The sequence below is a fragment of the Belonocnema kinseyi genome, chromosome 3, assembly GCF_010883055.1.
Source record: "Belonocnema kinseyi isolate 2016_QV_RU_SX_M_011 chromosome 3, B_treatae_v1, whole genome shotgun sequence".
In the NCBI taxonomy this organism is placed as follows: domain Eukaryota; kingdom Metazoa; phylum Arthropoda; class Insecta; order Hymenoptera; family Cynipidae; genus Belonocnema; species Belonocnema kinseyi.
In genome coordinates this window covers 8,304,930-8,321,364 of record NC_046659.1, presented here as the reverse complement: position 1 = coordinate 8,321,364, position 16,435 = coordinate 8,304,930, and the positions used below count along the sequence as shown (strand labels likewise).

Below are 16,435 nucleotides of genomic sequence, written 5' to 3'. Positions count from 1 at the left end.
TATTATTATAAAAACATTTCTGTGATAAATACTACTAATAATAATAATAGTGGAGTGGCAGATGGTAGCTCTAAGAATGTATCCAGAGGTGACTGTTGTCACCTCCAACGCTCGTGGCCACTCGTAATTGTATACCTATAACATCGTCGCAGGAGGTTTCAACCATCGTATTAAATTATTTCAATTAACTTATAACATTCTAATCTCATCAGTCACTTGACTTAGCCCGTGGCTGTGATGTATAACCGGGTTTACCCAAGTAAAAGTTTAATAACAACATAATAATAATTATGCGTAGATGTCGCGGTAGGGCTTGAGCTTTCCTCTCATGACTGACGGCAATGCTGGCGGAAGCATTGCTACTGACAGGGTTTCCCATGCCAAGTAGGCTGTTAACGAAGAGGAGAGGGATTAAGTAGAACACAAAAAACCCTTAAATGAGAAATGCAGAGAATATTAAGGATTTTGAAACTCTTGTCACTTCCCGAGGATCGTCGGGGCGCCCCTTGTGCCACAGCTGGTGGCCACAGCACGCGGCACGGTGGCGATGGTGAGCTGTGAGATGGTCATGCAGATCTCACTAATCAAACAGCTGGCCAGCAAGAACATCTGCGACAAACGGTAAGCAGTGGAACATCAACTGTGCCTGCTGAGGATGCTTTGTCTAGCGTTAGCTATTTGCAGCCAACCACCTCAACAGAAATACCGTGGGAGAGCATCAATTGGGATACCACAATGAAAGAGGAATTGGTGCGTCTCTATTACGAAAGTGCGAAGTTTGAAACGAAAATGAAAAAAGGATACAAATTAAGAACGAAATTTGCTGCAAAGTATCCTAATATACAAAAAGTCGCACTGAGAGATCTTATCGCTAAGGAGAAGGGCATCAGGACTAATATACACGTTACAGAAGACTGAGCAATGGAGATTAAACAATAGGTTGATTTGGCGTGGAAAAACGACGGAAATGAACATCAGTTAGACGAAGCCGCGTCAAACGGTCCAGCAGGAGTAATTGACGTTCTTCCTCAACCTGTTGATGATCCAACACCACCACATCCTCCAGAGGTGGATGGCCTTAAACAACTAGAGGCAGAAGCAGAGGTTCAGCAATATCTGTAAACAGACTGCTTTAGGCTGTTGAAATAGCTTCTATCAAAATGGAAGTGGAACAGCAGCTTTCTATTAATGAACTCGCCTTGGAAGATGTGGACAACGAAGACTTTATTGATACTGAAGGCATAGGTGCTAGGTATAATGAACATCATGTACCAGATCTATTAAAACCACATCCGGCTATTACTAACGATGATGTGGATAGGGAAATCCCAGAACAACTACAGCACCTTGAAAGCAATTTTGGTCATGCTTTACTAGAGTTCAGACAAGTAGAACCAACACTAAGGTATTTTCTGCCCAAAATGAACATCATAAATGATCTGCGTGCACTAATAGCACATCTCGACAGCAATGTTTTACCTACGTATTTGGCGACCGTTAGAATGTGGGGCCGGAAAACTAGGCCTGCAAATGCAGTTTTTGTCCCAGCAAGGGATCGAGATCCACCATGGAAGATCAGTTTGAATATGGATGTCAGTAAAGTAAGGTGCAAATCGGGTCGATTAACTCAATATAAAAAAGGAAATAGAACCAGAAAGCTGATAAACCATGTTACTAAAATCATCCACCCTCGGCAGAGCGAGACATTAACACCAGCAATATTGGATCCATTCCTTCCATTCCATTCCTTATCCTTCTGTTAATTGTCCTTCCGTGTCCCTTGCCTCCAATTCTTCATAGCTTACTCCATTCTCCTCTTCTACATCTCTTTCATAAAAGCTTCTTCCTTTTCTCTTCCCATCTTGTTAGTGTTCTACTGCTCTTCCTCTCCTTTCTTGTACCTACTTCAAACACTTTCTCGCCACCTCTTTGCCCTTTCCTTTCCCGAGCTTCGTCTCAGATTTCCCTGCCCTCTTTACCGCTCTGGTACTTAATTTATCCCTTTCCGCTTCTTCTCTCACCATATATCTCGGTGTCCTCCAGTCTACACCTAGCGTCCACCTTTTATACCTTTCTTGTGAACTCTTAATCTCTTTCCTTTCCTTCCATCCCCATATCTTCGCTCCATAAGCTAATAGCGGCTATACCAGCGTATCAAATAACCACATTCTCATTCTTAAATCTTTCTTGAACTTTATTTTTCGTATTCCCCGTACCTGTTTCATTATCCCTGCTACTTTTTTTTATCCTTTCCCTTATATAAGCTCTATGATCTCCATTCGTTTGCAATGTATATCCCAAATATTTATATTCCTTTACTTCTCCTGACTTTACTCCCTTCCATCTTCCAGTCCATTCTTTTTTTCTTTCTTCTCCTTTTATAAACCTCATTATCGTTATCTTTTCTACATTTTAATTCAACCTTTTTCTATCCTAACTCCTTCCCATCCCGTTTTCTACATTTCTTCTTCCAGGTCTAAGATAAATATATGAAATAAAAGTGGGCTCAGAGGACAACCTTTCCTGACTCCTCTCACTAACCAGAAACTAACTCCTACTTGCTCCCTACCTTTACCTTGATTTTTGTCTCTGAAAATTAACGATAGTCTCTTTATTAAGCCCTCTCCTCTCCATACACTATTACACATTATCCATGCCCATTCCTTCAGTTACGTCCCTCCATATTTCCAGGCTTGAGTTGGAATCTCATCTATACCAGGTGCCTTTCCATCCTTCATTATTTCCAACACCTAGACTATTAATTCCCTTGTTATGTCCTCTTCCTCATTTCTTACTCTACCATATTTTCCTCCTTTCCTTACTTTTCTCTCTACTCCTAGAAAATCCATAAAATATTTGTTTCATTCTACCATTTCAATATCCTCGTTTACTTCTAGTCTCTTTATGCTTTTTTCTATTTTATTTTCCTATTTGCAGTTCCTTTCTCACCTAGTGTTCCGGCACCTTATATCTAACAATTTCTTCCCTTTCTTCATCCAAATCCCACCATACACCGTCTAGCTGTATAACTTCTTTTTTGTCATCACGTGCCTCTTATGTTTCCATTTATTTATTCTCACTAATACAATTTTATCTCCTCTTCACGTTTTCTTTCCTACATTTCATATTTCCTCAATCTCTACTTCAGCATCTATCATTTTTAGTACATTTTCTACTATATCCTTTAACTTTCCTCTCCCCTTTTAGTATTATACCTTTTATCACTATATTTCACTTAAGCGCTAGCTCACTCTACTACCGTAATTTGTTCCGTGCTTCCCTCACGTGCTAATCTCTCCCTAACCTTCCCCTATATTCTTTACTCGGCTGCATCTGTCTCCCCACCCTGCTGCCCATGCTAAACAAAACCAATCCTTCAGCCTAAATAAAACAGTCACAAACTCCCAAAATATTATACAACTTTTTACTTCAATTCTTTCCAAAATACGAACCCTCACTCACAAAACCATCTCAGATACTCTTCTCATCAATCGACCTTAAATTCTACTGCAAACTCACTACAATTAGCACTACTTAATTATCACTACTTAACATTTTATGTCGGAAACGGAAGTCCCAGTACTGAGTTGACATACTGAAATTAACCAAATAATTTATTATAATTTTAATGATATAAAAATGGTTATATTTATGTGAATGCATATATGTTGCGCAACTTTTGTCGTGCATCTTGTGTCTTATAATTTGATATCTAGTATTCATTTTTTTTCAGTCTAGTTCTTGCCGCTGCTGTCGACTTTAGAAAGTCTCCGTATAAGCAAGTCATCTTTAATGGATTGTTGAAATCTTTAAATGTCTTACATTCAAAAGCCATTGCAGAAGTTATTTGCTATGGATTAGGAAGTTTTAGTAAAAATAGATCATCAAAATATCAGTTAGCCACTTTACTGACTATCAAGAATCAATATAACTGCAATGTGTTAGTGTATGATCCGATTTTTACTGAAAATGAAATTGAAGTATTAAAGACCTTGGAATTAAATGTTATAACCATAAATGAGGAAGGCAAACGTACTATAACGAACAACAGGCCTACTCTAGTTTTCATGCCGCATTGTCCAAGCCAATTATTGAACAACTTTCTGTATTGTAATTGGGGCCCGCAGTTAAAAAACTGCATTATTGTGTGTAATAGGTGGTCTGCAATTGTCGACCAAAATCCACTTGGATTCGTAGAAGATACCACGAATTATATTCTACGATTATATCCTTACGTAGTGGACATTGAATTAAAAAACGAATTTGAATTTATCGAGACATTTATTGAAACATCTATTCATATTTTTCCTGGACTAGATGAAACTCCTTTGAGTTTTTGGGGTAACAGAGAAGAACCAGGTTATCCAAAGGAGAGCAATCAGTTTATTACAAGCAGTTCTGCATAATAAACAATTTTTGCTAAATCTTCTTTAAGGAGCTTCTTATTCTATGTTTAAGGTATGAAACTTCAAAACAATGAATCAAGTTATTTATTTTTATTATTTAATTTACTTGTCAGGTTTGATATTAATTTATTTTTTCCGCAAGCTTGCTCGTAATTTCATAAATCCAAATTTCTAATCTACTGAAAATACTTATACAGGAACGTTTGTGTCCATCTTAAAGGGCAGAACTATGGTGGCATAAGAACCTGTATAGGATCCCATACGAAATCTTCTACGGGTTCCTACGTTTGAATCTACGACTTACACGCACACAAAATAAAAAATCCCACCTACATAGTTACGAGTTTGTATCTTCATAAAATTCTTCATTCTTACCTATAAACTGCATCCACCAAAAATCCTACATTCTCACCTATGAACTACACATGGATCAAATCTTTCAGTTTACCAAAAGTTTGAAATTTAAAAAATATGAAATTGTACAAATTTGTACCAGACCTGTCACTAATAGAACTTCAATTTTGAGATAAAGACACAAATCCAGCATCAGTCACAAGATTAATAAGAATCGGCGCATAATTTGCATTTTTCACTTCTGATCACTTGTACCAATTACTAAACTATTTAGGAGGTTGTTTTACATCAAACAATTTAAGAAATAGCCAAATACTGGAGAATTTTCAATAGTGTTAGAACTACACGTCAATGATAGTCGTCGACAGTGACGGCCATATTCGATCCGTTTCTAGAAATCTAAAAACAGGAATCAACAGGAGGAAAGGAAAAATAATGGCCGTCGCAGCAATCTGTCATTCACGTGTGATTCTTGCATTTGTTGTCAATTCTCCAGTTTTCGCGTATTTTTTTAGGTTGTTAAATTAACACAACTTTGTAAGAAGAAATGCTTAGAATGGATATGATCAGATTAACAATTTTTTACGCTTCAGTGTTTTTAATTCCAAAACGAACTAAATGTCATTTAATGTTTTTGGACTGCAAGTTTATAATTATGAATATTTATTGTTAGGCTATATAGATTAGTAGTGATTGGTTAATTAGAGCAAGTTATCAAAAGTAAAAAGAATGCAAAATACGCCCTGAATGTGTCTAATCCCGTGTCTAATGTGGAGCACCTGTCTTTGTATCGAACTCAAAGTAAGAAAAATTTATATTTAACGTAAATGTTCTAGAAATCATGACGGTTCTAACAATTATGACACGTTTATAATTTGAATATGTGACGTTCCGCAATTCCAATAGGAAATCATAATTTAATGTATGCTCTATCTGTTTACAATATACTTACGTCTCGGATGTATTTTTCTATGTGGGTAAAGCTGAAAGTACCAGTTTGTCCAAAGAACGTCAGACCTATGCCATGGTTGAGAGCTCATTCAAGGCTCATTTAATACCCAAAAGCTAAATTTTGGGCTCTGCATTAAAAAAAACAATGCATGGTACTGCCAGCTTTACGTAAAGCTAACAGTACCATGGTAGCAATATTGTTTATATTTAATTTTATCTTTTACAGGAATTAAGGACTAATGTAAGGCTTTTGCATGTCCCCGGTGGAATTTTTCAAAAACAACCCCTATCATAAAAAACTCCTCTGAAAAATAAATATGCATCACAGTCCAGTCATCTTCTCGGAAAAATAGGGCGAAGATGGTAATTTCTGTGACAGTCATTTTTTTTTCTTTTACGTACTTCATTTGTGGGTGCATAATATGGGGTCAGTTGCTATGAACAGGATTTCGTCCCGGAACACGAAGTTTTTGTTGAGAAAAGGTGCAAAATAACACATTCCATTGGATTGGTGCTTTCCTGTGCATTTGAGAGGTAAAAGTGTTCTTATAAAAAGTAAGGTAGATACTATTCTGCGTAAAACTAAAAAAAGAAAGTTGTTCTGTCACCAATATTTTCGGAGTTACGGCCTTTAAAAAACCCCGATTTGTTCAAATTTTTGCCAAAAATCAGATGTTTTTTTTTATTTCTCTGTAGCTCGGATCCTCTTGGCCATATCTAAAAATGGTCAACAGATAAATTACGGTAGACGATAATACATGTAAAACCCATTTCGACCTAAATTTACAAGTAAATTCCCAGAGTTCAGTTTTTTGTGAATAGCTCGTTTCGGGGTTGTCACAGAAAAATGTTCCTAGTAAATGAATACAAGAGGACTCAATTTTGCGTTAGTTAAAAAAGAAAAGAAAATGTTCCTACTCACAATAGGTCACGAGTAACGTGTCAAATATGCCTATTTTTTGTAATACCCGTGACCTATTGGTAGTAGGAACCTTTTCTTTTTTTTTAACGTACGCAGAATTAAGTCCTCTTGTATTCATTCTTTAGAAAATTTCTTCTGTAAAACCCCCAAAACGAGTTATTCACCAAAAAAGGTATTGCCGTCTATTTTAATACATCTTTTGACATTTTTAGATCTGGCCATCAGGATCCGAGCTACAGACAAAAAAAAAACATGTGATTTTTGGTAAAAAATTGGAAAAAAATCGGGGTTTTTGAAAGGCTGTAACTACGAAACTATTCGTGATAGAAGAACGTTCTTTTTTTAGTTTTACGCAGAATTTTATCTATTTTATTTTTTGTAAGAACACTTTCACCTATCAAATGCACAGAAAAGCACCAATCTAATGGAATGTGATATTTTGCACATTTTCCCAACGAAATTTACGTGTTACGGGACGAAATCCTGTTCACAGAACCTGACCACATATTATGCGCCCATGAATGAAGTACTTAAAAAAAATGAATGCCCTAGAAATTACCGTCTAAAAGTACCAGGCGAATGAGCTCCTAATTTTAAAAGTTAGTACATTAGAATTAAAGGCTCATTTTAGGCTCTACAACGCCCCCAAAAGCAATTTTCCAAAATCATACCTTAATATAAAAAACTAGCTAAAAGTACTCAACAATGATGATCTTCGATCACATACTTATTTGTCTATGTACTGATCTAATTTTGGTACATTGAAATCTCCTATAATTAATATAATACTCGATCAAATAGTTTGTAAGCTCGATAACGCCTCGAAAGAAGCTTCAAATTCCACTATAGGAGTGTCGGAGGGAATATAAACTGTAATTAAAAGAAATAAAATACCCTCCAGTGTAAGTTTGACTGCTAAAGCATTGACCTTGGGAGATTCTTGAATGACTAGACTGATATCTAGAATTCCTGAATTGATCTTTGTTTTTATTTAAACTAAAACCCTACCCCCTTTTTTATTCACTCTATCATCTTTAAAGACATCAAATATATACGGGTAAAAAATCTCTGAACTACCAATATTACTTCTAAGCCATGTCTCGGAAAATACAATTATGTCATAATCAGACACATCAAGTGATGAATTAAGAAATGGAATTTTCGTATTTAGACCCCTTACATTTTGATAGTATATCATTATATCAATAATTAGATCTAAATTAGCAGTATATGAGCAATTAAATGAGCGAGATACCTTATCAATAGAACGATCTAACTTCTGTTAGCATGAGGTCACCTGTTGTCTCCGCTTCACTATTATCAAATCTCTCACCTCCTTGATAATTAAGTCCATATCTCCTCTTTCTGCCGTTCCTTTAATTCCTTCCGTACTTCCAGCTGACGGGATCTTTGCAGGGGAGTCAGGTCTCCGGGCAGAGATCATTTCATAGTGTTCTCTTATGAAGTCTCGATTTTCTTCCACTTCCAGTACGCACGTAAGGTTTCTCACATGATCTTTTCTCTGACAAAGATTATTCAAATAGGTCGAGGTGGAGCAGGACTCTGTTGGCGTTTACCAAATGTTAAGAATGTGATGGAGTTTGGGTCGTGTAAATGATATATGAGTTTGAGGAAGTTGTTAATTTTTACTGCTTTTGGCTTCTGGATTTCAGATTTACTTTGTTTACCCTCAATAGTTTCCCCCGGATAGCCGAATAAACCTAAGTTTTTCTTCTTATTCAATCTTTCAGTGACTTCTGCAATGCACAAAGACGTGATAGATTTTTCAGTAAACGGGGAGATACTAGTGTTGTGACCACATTCCTTAACCTGAAGTTACTGGAATTTAAGCTCTAGAGTTTCGACTCTCTCCACTGCGTTATCCACTTTGTAGTGTAAGATGGAACATTGCTGGTTAAGTTGCCTATCGGTCCTTGAAAGTCCTGTAATGTGAACAAAAACACCGGATATTTTCAGAACTACCATTACCTACTCATCAGATGTTTTGTAGGACGAGTCTATTATATTCCACACTCCAATCTGCTCCAAACCACCACATAAGATTTTAAATCTTAAACTATTCGCCTTGGTAGTCACCAATTTCTTGTACAATTATACAAAATAGTTTATGAGTGCATATAGTACTTTATTCCACACTTATAGGTCACCAAATAAACACATAACTAATACAAATTTAGAAAAACTGCAGCTTTCTGCGATATCCGACATTAATCAAGCGCCATTTTTCCCTGGAAACCCTGAAATTAACTGAAAATAAAATTTTAAAAATGTTGAAATTCAAATTTTTTGAAAATCTAGTGTTTGACAGTGTGTGAATTGACATAGCTGCACTTTAGCCGATTGCATGGTTCGCTTACTTTATTGCGATCCCGAGTATTTGTTTTTACGAAGTTAAAGTAAATGTCTCTGTAACAGCGAAGATAGTCCCAGTAATTGTCAGGTTAATTTGTTTGCTTCTCATCTAATTTGATATGTTTGATTCTAAAAAGAAATGAGTTTCTTCATTAAATTTTACTCTAATATATTTTTAACCATTTAAAAAATGGTATAAATTTGATCTAACCGATATTTCTGCCATGGTACTGCTAGCTTTATGTGAAGCTGGCAGTACCATGCGTTTTTTTTAATACAGTGTCCAAAATTTGGCTTTTTGATATTATATGATTCCTAATTGAGCCCTTTATTCCGGCATAGGGCATGCAATGTTTAGGCGCGGGCCAAGAAAATCAAGCACTGTTGATGTACTTCATTTTCAGTTTAATGTCGCGTTCCTTTATAAGGTAGTTTTCGAGTGTTAGGGATGGTTTTTGGATAAGAGTTTGATATTTCCTGATGGCTACAAAATCTTACAAATTGATCAAATACTCTTTCTTTTACATTACCAGCCCATTTTGGTAAGGGTTAGTTTTCCAATGTTAAGGGGTGGTTTTGGAAAATTGTTTCTAAGGACGCTGGAGAGCCTGAAATACGCCTTCAATTCTGATGTACCCACTTTTATAACTAGTGCATATTTAGGGCACCTTATCATTACTTTTAAATAAGGGGTAGTTTTTTATGTTCAGGGATGGTTTTGGAAAATTGAATTTGGATGCGTTGGAGAGCTTCGAATAAGTCTTCAATTCTGATGTACTCAGTTTTATAATTAGTGCCTATTGAGTCACTCCTATAGTGGAATTTGAAGCTTTCTTCTAGGCTTTATCGAGTTTCCAAACTATTTGGTCGTATAATATATTAATTATAGGAGATTTTAATATACCATTTAATATACCATTGTTAAATACTTTTATGGATCTACATGATCTATCCCAATATAACGATGTACATAATTTGAATCAAAGGTATCTAGATCTCGTTTTAGCTTCATTTTCATGTTAGATTACAAACAACGTACTTCCAATATGCCCGTTAGATATGCATCACCCGCCACTTGATAAAAAATTTGAGGCTTGTCTACCTAGATATTCTCAAACATTAAAGTTCAATAACAACCCACAAGATAAGTGTCATGATTGCAGAAAATGCAACTATGATATTGTAAAAGACTGTCTAAAAAATACTGATTGGGAGTTTCTCAGTAAATTAGAGAACGTTAATGTTGCTGTATACAAGTTTTATGATAAACCTAGAGAAATACTACATAAAAATGTAAGCTATATATCCTGAAATTATTTAAAAGAAAAGTACTTTAGTATATCAAGAAAATTATAAAAGACATACAGATTAAAGATAAACTTCGATTCAAATATAAGAAATCTGATAATGAGCATCACTTGGAAGCATTCAAGAGCTTTAGAAGAGATATTAAGAACAATATCGAGCATATGCATAAGAACTACCTGAACAAACTGGAATTTGATGTACATAAAAAGTCATCAGCTATCTGGTCTCATGTCAAGAACACTAAAATGGTTTCAAAGATTCCTGCAGTAATGTTTTATAACAACAAAGGTTTTAAAAAACCTCAGGATATTGTTAATGCATTTGCTGTTGTTCCTAAAAGTATACAAGCATTCTACGTTATATGTAGATGGACACAATTCTAATGCACTTAGGTTTGTTGGCAATTCGTTCCAGGTGGATGTGGAATTAGTTATGAGTAAGCTGAAAATGCTAAAGCACAAATTAACTTCCGGTGTTGATAAAATACCTAGTTTTTTGTACGTGAGTGTCATAAGGAGTTAGCTAAACCATTAAGTAACATATTCAATCTCGCACTAGCTACTGGAAAATTTTCCGTCTACCTGAATCACCGCATTATAGATCTTACTTTGCAAACAAAAGAAGGCGCACCTATTCAGTAAAGCGTGTGGACTTTCAGTTTTCAGACTGATGCTGACTTTCCGCCATCGCGTTCTTTTGATCACATCTTAAATTCCGTTGCTACACTGAAAAAAATATTTAACTATATTAGTTCAATAATACCTTGGACTAATACGCTTCGCATAATTAGAACTTTGTAGGTAAAAAAGTCGAACTGGATCTCTTCATTTCATTTGTAATTCTATCGGTTTGAGTATAGAATCGACGCTATAGCAATATGGAACTATAGTACATCGATTAAGTAAGTATTGACATGGAGCAGTTCTTCATGTAGAACTCGCAACATTCATAAGTTGAATATCAGCTGTTCTAAAGCATCGAAACATACACTTTTCAACTTTTGTATCGGGTGCGTAACGAAATTTGAATCACAGCGCTTCGGTAAGATAGAACTTTTACGATTCAAAATACTAGACGCGCTTCGTTTAAACAACAATTAGCTGCGATTCTAATCATGCGAAAAGGGAGCATGTCCACGTATGAAATGCTCACATTGAAGTATCAAACGGCGCTATTTCAGGCAAAGCGAAACCCGACCCGTTCAATGTTTTCATACGCGCAATCTCGGCGCCTAAACAGCAGTGCGTTGATATAGATATACTCTCTATGCTTCGCTCCATTCAACTCTGCTGGTTCGAATGACGACGAACAGCGAGAATCGAACAAATCTGTAACGTAGGAGCTTCGCGTGAGCAGTGCGCCGAGTTGAGGCACCGGGCAATATGTGTTGGGAAAAATTAAACAAAAATTATTTAAATATCAAATCTCGCGTGCTCTCAAATTTAAACAGTGCACGTAAGTAATTAAAGTAACAAACATCTTTCATACAATAAAATGCGAGAGTTAAGGACGATGAACGGTCAAAGTTACGATAATTCTGTATTGAGATAGCTGCAGATATAGAACACTATCGGATTAATCAAGGAACGCCAGCTGATCGAATGAAGTAAGATTTAGATTATTCGCAATGAAAAATGCAAGCCGATTGTTAATCTAACTTTGTATGTCCTACAACTACGCAACTTATCGCATACCAGTATCAGTACGTGATCAGTTACAAACATAAATTACAATAATTATATACTTCCAGCATAAACAGAAATGATTGGTTTTACTTTTTAATTGTTATATTGTTATAAAATTCGTTTTGCGGTAAAATATACAAACACGTGCGTCTAAATTTTTTAAAGTAAAATTCATTAATTTTTAAAACAACAATTTTGGACTTGCACATTTGATCTGCTAGAGTCTATTTTATAGCAAAATGATAACACATGGAAAATCTTCATTTAATTGTATCGACTCATCGTAAAAACATGTTATAAACGTTCTTTAAGGGCATGCAATTCGGTGACCACGTGAATAAGTAGTCCCCGGTTATGAACTTTTTTTTGGTGTTCACTGTGTCCACACGGATTGAGATATCGTGTTTAAACTTTGGCAGATAAAATAAAAAGGATTAAAGAACGTTTGTACACATCAATATATTGGTAATTTTAAAGAAAGTTTATTTGTAAATTAATGGAATAAGATATTTCTATTCGAGTTATAGCACTTTGCAGATCATTTTTGGTTTGATGCATTTTAGATTTTTTGATTTGCTCATATTGAGTACTGACACCAATTTTATGATAATCGTCTAAACTTTGAAAAAAAAATAATATAAGCAATACAATTTGCACATTCGTTGCAAATCAACAAATAAGTATCTGCATGCACGTAACCTATCATTATTTTTTGGCATTTTTAGTGATTCCTAGCGGAGAAAAAAAGGCACTTTGAACGTCGATAAAGTCGAGATCAAGTGACTAAGTACGTTAATGAAATTTTTGTGTAAAATGATTTTCATTTTTTTGGTCCTAAAAATAAAAGATAAATTTCAAATTGGAAACATAGCAACACTAGCAATGTGCTAACATTTACTCGTCGGAGTTCTCCAACCAACTTCCATAATTCTTGACGTTGAATCGATCAGCTGATAACTATTGTTGACAGTGAACTAACCAGCGGGACTCAGCGTCGGACACGCCTTGTCTTTCGCCTCCGGGCGAAATTTTATTTTTATTGGTTTTTTATTAACTTAGAATTGTTTCACACCAGTACAAAAAATCAACAAGAATCTAAGAATATAAGATGTTCCTCGATTATTTAGATCGAGGCATCTACTTTATTGACGTTAAAACTTTATTTCCCATTCCTATAGTATTTTACTAGAAAACTTTCTACGTAATTATAAACATTTTGATATATACAAATGTTCCTTAGTGCTTTCTGTATAACTTCCTAAATCTTGAACACGATATCTCAATCCGTGTGGACGTAGTGAGGACCAAAAAAAAATGAAAATCATTTCATTCTCTATACACAAAAATTTCATGAACGAACTTGGTCACTTGATCTCGATTTTGTCGACGTTCAAAGTTTCTTTTTTTCTCCGCTAGAAATCGTTAAAAATGCCCAAAAAATAATGATAGGTTGCGTGCAAAGTCCTATAACTCGAATGGTAATATCCTATTCTATCAATTTATAAATAAACTTTCTTTAAAATTACCAATTTATTGATGTATACAAACTTTCTTTAGTGCTTTTTATTTTATCTGTCAAAGTTTAAACACGATATCTCAATCCGTGTGGACACAGTGAACACAAAAAAAAAGTTCATAACCGCGGATTAGTTTGGTCACGTGGTTACCGAAGAACATGCTCTTAAACCAAAATTATTATCACAAGAATATCAGTTTCATTAATTTTTACTACATTTTTTTTTTAAATCGTCTTTTTGTAAACATTATTTTTTTTGGTAACATTATTAGTTACAAATGGTGATTTGACGACCCGGGTGCGCAGCAGCATGCACCAGGTAATGTAATACGTATTCTACAAGAACTTTTTCAATATTATAAGGTTGCCAACATCCAAAATAAGTACCAATGGTAAGGCGATTACCCGGGTGCGCCGGATCCTACACCGGATCATTTAAAACGTCATCTGCGAGATCTTTTTTGAAATTTAAATTGAATCATAATCAAAACAAATGGTGACTTGACGACCCAGGTGCGCAGGAGCATGCACCAGCTAATGTAATACGTATTCTACAAGAACTTTTTCTAAATTAAAATGTTGCCAACACCCAAAATAACTACCAAGGATGAGGCGATTACCCGGGTGCGCTGGATCTTACACCGGATCATTCAAAACATCATCTGCAAGAACTTTTTTGAAATTTAAATTAAATCATAATCAAAACAAATGGTGATTTGACGACCCGGGTGCGCAGGAGCATGCACCAGGTAATGTAATACGTAATCTACAAGAACTTTTTCAAAATAAAAATTTTGCCAACACCCAAAATAACTACCAATGGTGAGGCGATTACCCGCATGCGCCAGATCCTGCACTGGATAATTTAAAATGTTATCTTCGAGCACTTTTTTGAATGTTTAATTGAATCATAATCCAAACAATTACAAATGCTGAGTCGTGGGTCCGGATGCACTGGGTCGTGCAACAGGTAGTTTAATACGTATCCTACGAGAACTCTTTGAAATTTAAATTTTGCCCATAGCCAAAACAGTTACAAATGGTGATTTGACGACCCGGCGGCGCAGGATCGTGTACCTGGTCCTTTCAAACGTTATCTACGAGAACTTTTTTGAAATTTAAATTTTGTCAATAATTAAAACAAATACAAATGGTGATTCGACGACCCAGGTGCGCAGGATCGTACACAAGGTACTGTAACATGAATTCTACAAGAACTTCTTTAAAATTCAAATTATGTCAACTCACAAAATAACTATCAATGGTGAGACGACGACCCGGTTGCGCCGGATCTTGCACCGGGTCATTTAAAATGCCATCTACGACAACTCTTAAAAATTTCAATTTGGGCAACCGGTTCGTCGATTCACTATGGATAGTTATTTTGAGTGTTGGAAAAACTTGAATTTTGAACAAGTTTTAATAGATGACCTTAAACGACCTGCTGCACTATCTGGAGCACCCGGGCCCTCGCCTCAGCATAAATAGCTATTTTTAATGTTGGAATAGTTTGAATTTTGAAAAAGTTCTTGTAGAACACTCGTTAAACTACCTGGTGCACGCTGTTGCGCACCCAGGTCGTCGACTTACCATTTGTAATTGCTTCGGTTAGTGACAACATGTAAATTTCAAAGAGTTCGCGTAGATGACGTATAAAACGAACTGATGCACGATCCGGGGCACCCGGGTCGTCCCCTCACTATTGGCAGTTATCTTGGGTATTGAAAAAATTAGAATTTTTACAAAGTTCTTGTAGAATTCGTATTAAACTACCTGGTTCACGTTTCTGCGCACCCGGGCCGTCGACTCATCATTTGTAATTGTTTTGGTTATGAACAAAATTTACATTTCAAAAAAGTTCTCGTGGACGATGTTTTAAAGGACCTGGTGCACCATCAGGCGCATCCGTGTCGTCACCTCACCGTTGGTAGTTATTTTGAGCGTTGGCAAAATTTAAATTAAAAAAAAGGTCTCGAAGATGATGTTTTAAAGGACCAGGTGCACGATCCGGCGCACTCGGGTCCTCGACTCACTACTTGTAATTCTTTTAGTAATAAACAAAATTTAAATTTCAAAAAAGTCCTCGTAAGTGACCTTTTAAATGACCTGGTGCACGATCCAGCGCACCCGGATCATCGCCTCAGCATTAGTAGCTATTTTTTATGTTGTTAAAGTTTGAATTTTGACAAAGTTCAAGTAGAATACGTGATGAACTACCTGTTGCACGATCCTTTGCACACAGGTCGTCGACTTACCATTTGTAATTGTTTTGGTTATTGACCAAATTTAAATTTTAAAAAAGTTATCGTAGATGACGTTTAAAAGGACCTGGTTCACGATGAAGCGCGCTCGGGTGGTCGACTCACAATTGAGAATTATTTTGGGTGTTGGAAAAATTTGAATTTTGAAAAAGTTCTTGTAGAACACGCATTAAATTACCTGGTGCGCGATCCTGCGCAACCGCGTCGTCGTCTCACCATTTGTAGTTGTTTTGGTTATGGACAAAATTTACATTTCAAAAAAGTTGTTGTAGATGACCTTGTAAATGACCTGGTACGCGATCTAGCACGCCCGGGTCGTCGACTTACCATTTGTAAATTGTTTTGATTATTGACCAAATTAAAATTTTAAAAAATTCTCGTAGATGACGTTTGAAAGGACCTGGTGCACGATCAGACGCGCGCCGGGCGTCGACTCACCATTGAGAGTTATTAAAAATTAATGAAATTGATCTGTTTGTGATAATAATTATAGCCTAAGGAACGTTTATAACACGTTTTTGCGATGAGTCGATACAATTAAATGGAGATTTGCCATGTATGAACGATGTTTATTACTTTAATTACTTACGTGCACCGTTTAAATTTGAGAGTACGCGAGATTTGATATTTAAATAATTATTGTTTAATTTTTCCCAATA

General features: G+C 35.8%; 1 protein-coding gene across 1 annotated transcript in view; it reads left to right on the top strand.

The window, feature by feature from the left end:
• LOC117169382 (SRR1-like protein) overlaps window positions 1-16,435 on the top strand; it is a 67,613-nt gene that overhangs the window by 36,760 nt on the left and 14,418 nt on the right. The window contains exon 2 of the mRNA XM_033355739.1: window positions 3,734-4,458. Coding sequence (XP_033211630.1) covers window positions 3,734-4,406 — 673 coding nt within the window. The 3' untranslated portion in view covers window positions 4,407-4,458. The remainder of the gene's footprint in view (window positions 1-3,733; window positions 4,459-16,435) is intronic.